Here is a 7,941-nt window from a genome sequence, read left to right as displayed (position 1 = left end):
CTTAACAATTTAAATTCATTTAACCGTTTATTTAACTATTATACAAACTAATTTCTATTTATTATTTTGTGAATAATAAAATTACTGAAATCCTAATAACTTTATGGAACATCATGCTGATATGCGGTCTGATTTTTTACTAATTTTCCTCAAGTATGCAATTTTTATTACATTCGATTATATTTAATTTCGAATAATAGTTAATTTCATAAAAAAAATTTCATTGCAATTATTTCCGACTTCTAGCATTTTTATAATAGTTAAAATTTTATATTTTGATTAAAAGACTCATTTGTTTTACATCAAGGCTATGATAATTCATTTGTTTTTATTTAAAATGTTCCCAACTGTAAAGATTTCTTTTAAAATTATTATTTAATTAAAATATTTGGTTTTTATTATTATAACTATTATATTATATGTTTTAAGTATTTTATTTGTGTTTTTCTGTAAAATGTAGACTGTTTCATTATAAGGTAGTTTTTGGATATGCTGTTTATTCACGCAACGCATACAACCAAATATATAAATATTAAATGTTTATTTATTAAAAGTTAAGTCAAACATTTAATCTTTTCTAAATAAGTAGGATTTAATCTGCTTATTTATATTTTATAATTATTTGTACTAATACCCAATTAAAAGAAGGAAAGAAAAAACACCTGTATAATTTTAATTTTCTTTTTCCATAAAAAAAACTATAAATAATTAATCATTTACTATATTTAAATATATAGCAATTAAACATTTATTGCATTTTCGTATTTTTCAAGATTTTTCAAGATATTTTTCAAGATTTTTCAAGATATTTTTCAATTCACAATTTATTATAAATTGTACTTTACATATTTACTACATTATTGTAACAATTACTTTATTTAAAATGATTATTTTTTGTAATTATTGAAATAATTATTGCAATTGCTGTTGATTTAGGTATATATAATATATATAGGTATATATATATATATAGGTATATATTGTCATTATTTTATTAATATAAAAAATAAATAATTATACAATTAAAATTTTAAAATAAAACAGTAATTGCTATAAGTATTATGATTATTATGTAATAATAGCATATTAATAGTTATGTACGTATTGATCATAATTATTATGACATAATAATTATGTTATTGTTTTATATTAACTATTATTTTAATTATTATTATAATTACATTGATTGTTATAATTCTAATAATTACATAGAGTATTATAATAATAATAATAATTATTATTATTATAATAATTATTAGTATAATAATAATAATTATTACAATAATTACTATTATTTTAATAATTATTGTTATTATAATAATAATTATTATTACAATAATTACTATTATTTTAATAATTATTGTTATTATAATAATAATAATATATATATAAATATATTAATAATTATTATCATTATAATAATAATTATTATTATTTTAATAGTTATTATTATTATTATAATATATATTTCAATATATTAATAATTGTTATCATTATGATAATATATAAATATTGTTTGTAATTCTATAATTATGTGTAATTATATAATATGTGTAATTATATAATTATGAGTAGTTATAGTTATATAATATTGTGTAATTATAAAATTATGAGTAATTATATAATTATGTGTAATTAAATAATTATGTGTAATTATATACATTTATAGATTATTTTCTATAATTATTATAATCATAATACTTATAAAAATTATTATTATGCGCATAATTATTATTATAATTACAATTATTTTTTGTATTTAAAAGACCATCTTAAGTTTAAAAAAATCAATTCTGATTTAAAAATTAATTTTAAAATAGAAAGAATATTTGTTAAGTTAAAGTAAAATAAATATTTTAAGGAAATAAATTCAATAAAACTATATAATATATTAAAATACAAATATTGAAAATTGTTATGTAAAATGTGAAGAATTTTAAAAATTTCTGAAGTTATTTATACTCAATTGTCATTATTTTATTAATATAAAAAATAAATACTTCACACGTATTACATTCATTCAATTTAATTTAAATGATTAATTAATTTCTTCTTTTTAAATTAAATTAAAAATAAGAAAAAATAATATATTATGAACAAATGTATAATAATTTTCAAAGTTTTTAAAAATTATAATTTTTGAAATAAGTTAGTCAAATTTCGCATCCTTAAAAATTGTTATTAGTTAACCATAAACTTCAATGAATTTTGTGAATATAACTTAAAAGATTGTTAAAATCGCCTTAATAAGATAAAGATACTGATTTTTTATAAAATGATTTTATAAACTATTTGTGAAGATAACTTATTTCTTTAACTATTTGTAATTAATAATTATCATATCTTGCATTTTGTGCAGATATTGTGAATAAAAGATTTAAGTTTATAAATATATATAAGTTAGGCAACTAATTAAATTATAATTAATGATATAAAATTGTTAAATTTTAGGTATATTTAAATTAAAATTTAGTATATAAAAATAAAAGCATTAAATGTATTACTAAGATAGTAATGTAGTAAAAAAATAGTGAATTTTTGATTTGAAATTGTACCAATATTTATTGGTTGAAGATATACTGCTATATTGGCAATATTTTGAAGTTAAGTTTCGTGGTTGAGTTCTTCGGTGTTTGTCATATATTCTCTATTAGATTTTAGGGACAATAAAAACAAGGAGAATATATTGGCTACTTGTGTCAAATTTTTAATTAAGTTTGGATACGAAGATTCTGTTATACAAAGTTATGCTTAAACCTGTCTGAACATAAGCCTTATAATTTAGGGGCGCTGTACGTAGTTTCTATATAGAAACACTTAAATTAAAAACACTTGGAAATATTGTCAACGCTCAGTGGTGTGTATCAAACTACTCAATTCATTAGATTCTGAAAATTGCTTCTTTGTAAGATAAGAAATTGGAAAATCTAGCAAATGATAAGAAATTTCATAGGAAGAAATCCTAATCATACTAATGAGCTGGCTGAAAACCTTCTGAACATATGTTAGACCACGAGGTGATTGGGAGGGAATTAGGTTTTAGACCTACCAAACAGTGTTTAGGTATTATTTCATAAAAATTAAAATATGATAAGTATCTTTTACTAGTGATTGCGTTAGTCTGAATTTTTATATTTTAGTGTCCAAACTATCAGTTATTTGCTAACTGGAGTTAGGTGCTGTTAGTGAGAATTAATCATTGGTGTGACGGTTTTTATTTCAAAATTTTTTTTTTTTCATTTTTTATATATTATATTTTTTATTTAACAATGAGAAATGGTCACAAAAAATATATAAATCATACGTGGAAGCTATGTTGAAAATCTGGGATATGTTTTTGTTGATACTGGGTTAATTGTTTAGTAAATGAACTGCATGAAAAAAAAAATGGAAACAGTTAATTCATGATATTTAAGGCAATGTAATGAGTTAGATGGGATAAACTTATTATACAAACGGCAATGATGTTGCATAATTGAAGCTTTTGATTTATAACGATTCCATATCAACACATTAATATGGTACGTTGTTAGCACATGGAAATATTTCGACTAGTTTTTCATATATTTGAAGCAATATGAATGCTAAATTATACATATGAAATATTTGGTATAGGTGATCAAGACTTTGTTATGGTACATTCGTAATCTTACTTTTTTTTGTTAACATTAGTTAAAATGTTTGTATAAAATATAGAGAAGGATGTAGAAGACGTTTACAAATTTCTACATATTTTAACATCTAAGATCTTAATCGTACACATATTAAGATTTCATTAAATTGGGTTACTGCCCAATTTTTCATCTTTATAGTTTTAATGCAGAGATAGCATGGGTCTGATTTTTGAAGTTCGATTATCTTTTGGCACATTTAATTTGTCATGATAATTATATTCCATTTTTACAGCAACAATTTCAAATTACTTTACTAATGCAGGTGATCTTAAGAAGCAATACTTAAATTAGATATTATAATGGGCTTTCTAATAAATTTCTAGAGGGAAAATGAGGTTATGATTTAATAAATAAGGAAAATAACATTGGGAAGGGCAGATGAATTTTCGAATTTTTATATTATTAAATTTCTCAAAATTTAAAAGTTAATACATGTAGTATATAATACCTTCAAATAGATATTTATCATCAGTTGAAAAGAACGGATAAGACAGTAGCCAACGAACATTTGAAAATAAATTGTTGTAAATTTAAATTTACACAGTCCAGTAGATTTCGCTAAAGAAAAATTAATGATAAAATCATACTGAAATATGAAATTTTAAGGGATGGATTACCAAAAGACTTAAGGCCTTCATAGCAATAATAATTAGATATAGTAATAAATTTGACAAACACACACCATTTCAATAATAAATTGCAATTGGGGAAAGAATCCCATACAGAGTATTCTAAAATGGTACTAGTTTTCTTCGACATCTGATATAAACTCCGTTTTTCTTTTAGAGTAAAAATTAATAATTAACTTTTATTTTAATATTATTATATTAAATGTTAAATATTAAATAAGTTTTGGTAATTTTTTACAACGGACGGGTTTTTTAAAATGTTTCTTAACTGTATTTCGTATTTGTGTTTTTAATAATTTCTTATCATGCATTTCACTCTGGGATTCATGGGTGCTTCAGTGCTACAATTAAAAGCAACTTGAAACTCCAGTGCATTCATAAAACTGCGATTGATAAGTGTGCTATAATAAGCGTCATTACGACCACAATAAAGTTGTGCTACAGCATAAAACATAATGCTTATGGAATTAATATGATAGTATTCCAATACAAAATCTTCAGCAAAAGCAAAGGTTTCACCTTCTAACCAAAATTGATAGTCCCGGTATGATTCCACAAAAGCACCATAAAACTGAAATATCGATTTAACCTCTTCAGCGCTGAGATCATTATATAAGCTATTGTTGGAGTCATCAGAATCGATATTAGTATCATAAGCTTCACTTTTGAAATCAACTTTTTCACTTTGGCTATTTTCGTAAATGCGTTGAACAGTATTTTGTTCCACTAAACAATCTAAGGCAAAATAATAACCATCCGAGCTGTACAATATGTTCGAATTGTACCACATATCAAAGCTTTGTGTAGCGTAGTAATGAAATAATGGCTGATGAACCATTAAAATGCAAAAGAAGAGGAATTGTTGCAAAAAATATGCTGGATGATTGAGATTCTCCGTGTCTATGACATGGGTGAAGAATGTATTACGTAGTTGACGTTTACGTAAATTAAGTAAATTTGTATAAAAATTATTGCTATTAGTCTTGGTTGTATTATCAACATAAACACTTTCTACAAGTTCAGGACTCAGATACTTGCTTACATGATGTTTTATAACACGTTCAATATTGAAATCTTTACGTCGGAGTTTCTTAAATAAAAATTTATCCCATGTACCGCTCATGTAGGTGTCACGGCGATATTTTTGAAAACGTGTGGTGTGAAGGAGAAAGGAAGCTATGGCTACATTTCGATCAAAGTAAGGTGAAAATACGTGCCATTCCCAGTACTCGGAGAATAGTATGCGTTCGAATTCTTCTGTTAACAGGAAACAATCTTCATATTTTAGCTGCTCATAGGCTTGCCAGAGTAGATAATTGTGCATAATACGTGTATCGGCATTACGCATAATATTCAGAATTTCACTTAAACGTTCTATATCAATGGGTAGCTTACGTGCGGATTCAAATTCTTTCTTGGTAAAGTTGAGATTAATGTAGAAGAAGTTTTCAAAATATGTTGTGATTGTCTCATCAATCAATATACTTGTAGTTTTTTCACTAGAAGTATTTTCTTCTTCATCACTTGGCTGAGAGTTTTGCAAAATTTCCTCGGAATCTGTATTCATTTTACCGGTTAATTCTCTGCAGAATATGTGTATCTCATGTGCTATTATATTTTTAATTTGCGCATTTCTACTTCGCATAAGCGGTTTTAAACTTTCCCTAATTGTAGTAAAACCGGGACATATTATATCTAGTGGTGCAATATAGATAGTATTTTCAGCGAAAAATATGTTTAATAACGTCGGTATGCCATGTGCGGCCATAGTGGCAGCCAACTCTACCCAGTTTGGAGTGTAATTAGGTGTTAGCTCAAGCCATTGATAAGAAAGAAATGGAAAATTGCGGTATATATAAGCATTATCGGCTAAGAAATCAATTGCACTTATCATACGTAACCATTGACCATTTTTGTTTTTATATATTTGACTACGATTTTTACACGCATTGTATAAATTACGAAGTAATAGGCCGGCTTTCGTTTTAAATTTTCCTCGCGTGTTCTTAAAGAATTGCATACGATCTTGTGCATTGTAAAGAAAAGGTGGCACATCATACGCTGCCTCATTGGAGGTTGTTTTTGGATCTCCATTTTGCACACCACCACAAGCATGTTGAAAAAAATTATCACAGGGCTCTATTGCTGGATTTCTGTGTGTTAGCATTTGGTGTAGATTTCGTCGATATAAATTAGTATAGTCCACAATGCCGCTGTCATCGTCCTCTTCTTCAGCTTTAATCCACATCATATTAAGAGGAAGGAGTAGTAATAAAACTACCCATTTTTTAAACATTTTTTAAAATTAATTACAAAATTTTAAATTTAAATAATTTCTTTGAGTTGTTTTCACTTGCAATATTTGTTTCGCACTGTTTTTTTAAACAATTTTATTTTGCAACTTTGAACGAAATATTTGCTGTTTAATTGCGCCGCTATAGGAACTGATAAGAATTTCGTTTTTAATTCATTAGAGAATTTGTATTTTTTGAACTTGTGAGACTTAAGCTTAATTGATTAGGCTTTAAAGCAATCGAATTGACCTTAGCCAATAATTACGTTTAGCTATTTGAATATTCGTACTATAAAACTATTTATATTAATTAAAATAAGAAAGACATTTAATAATAAAAGTGTTAATAAATAATATCTTTAATTTGATTACTGTAAGCTACCATCAAATAAAGAGTTAATATTCATTATATATCCAATGTGCTGAAAAAGTAGGAAATAATGCCTTCTCTTGCTTCTATCGTATTAGAATTTTGTATTTCGACCTACGCATCGAAATGTCCAATTTAATTTAATCCATGTTAAAGAGAAACCTACCAAGCAATTCAAATTTCAATACAATTATTTAATATCAAATTTAGTAACATTATTATATATATTTTCTGAAGAGAATATCATATACATTAGCGTTTATGTATTCATACTCCTCATTTGGTTATCCTAACAATAAATTCGCTTTCAGTAAACAGTGAACAGTTTATACGAAATTTGAACTTATAGATATAAATCTATATTTATAGATGTTTATAGAACTTATTGATGAAAGACTAAAATGCATTATATGGTACATATATAACACCCACTTTTTAAGAAGGCTCTTAGTTATTAAATTAATCGACTACATAAAAGAGAATGAAACACCATTTGATCAAAAAAGAACGAGAAGTTAAAAAAAAACGCAAAATTTTAATTTTTAATAATTTTCTTTATTATGGCCTTCAAAGTACTCTCCTCCTGCGGCAATATATGCATGCCAACGTTTGATCCAATTTTCCATACAAGTTTTATAGGCCGCTGAAGGTATGGCTTTTAGCAAATTCTCTTTTATAGCCTTTATGGTCTCAAAACAAGTTCCTTGCAATGGCAATGAGTCGGAAGAAGAGGAAAAAGTCACACGGGGCCATATCTGGAGAGTACGGTGCTTGGTTGATGATATTGATGGAGGTTTTGGCCAAAAACTGCGACACAACCAACGCTGTGTGAGCCGGTGCGTTATCGTGGTGTAAAATCCATGAGTTTTCCTTCCATAAATCTGCCCTCTTTTTGCGAAAGGCCTCACGCAATCGACACATAACGGCCAAATAATACTCCTTATTGACCGTTTGACCATTTGACCGTCCGGAAGG

At 25.6% G+C, this 7,941-nt stretch overlaps 1 protein-coding gene across 1 annotated transcript; it reads right to left on the bottom strand.

The window, feature by feature from the left end:
* Positions 1–4,535: 4,535 nt before the first annotated feature.
* LOC119681468 lies at positions 4,536–6,646 on the bottom strand. Its single transcript, XM_038094671.1, has one exon. It carries the CDS (start codon positions 6,597–6,599, stop codon positions 4,593–4,595), a length of 2,007 nt encoding a protein of 668 aa, XP_037950599.1. The 5' UTR covers positions 6,600–6,646; the 3' UTR covers positions 4,536–4,592.
* Positions 6,647–7,941: the final 1,295 nt, after the last annotated feature.

Source organism: Teleopsis dalmanni, chromosome 2, assembly GCF_002237135.1.
Source record: "Teleopsis dalmanni isolate 2A chromosome 2, ASM223713v2, whole genome shotgun sequence".
Lineage (NCBI taxonomy): Eukaryota > Metazoa > Arthropoda > Insecta > Diptera > Diopsidae > Teleopsis > Teleopsis dalmanni.
The sequence above is the reverse complement of the archived record's forward strand: the minus strand, read 5'-3'. Positions and strand labels throughout refer to the sequence as shown.

Excerpts from the sequence above, each read along its gene's own strand:
- LOC119681468 (XM_038094671.1), bottom strand. The coding sequence starts at position 6,599 with ATGTTTAAAAAATGGGTAGTTTTATTACTACTCCTTCCTCTTAATATG.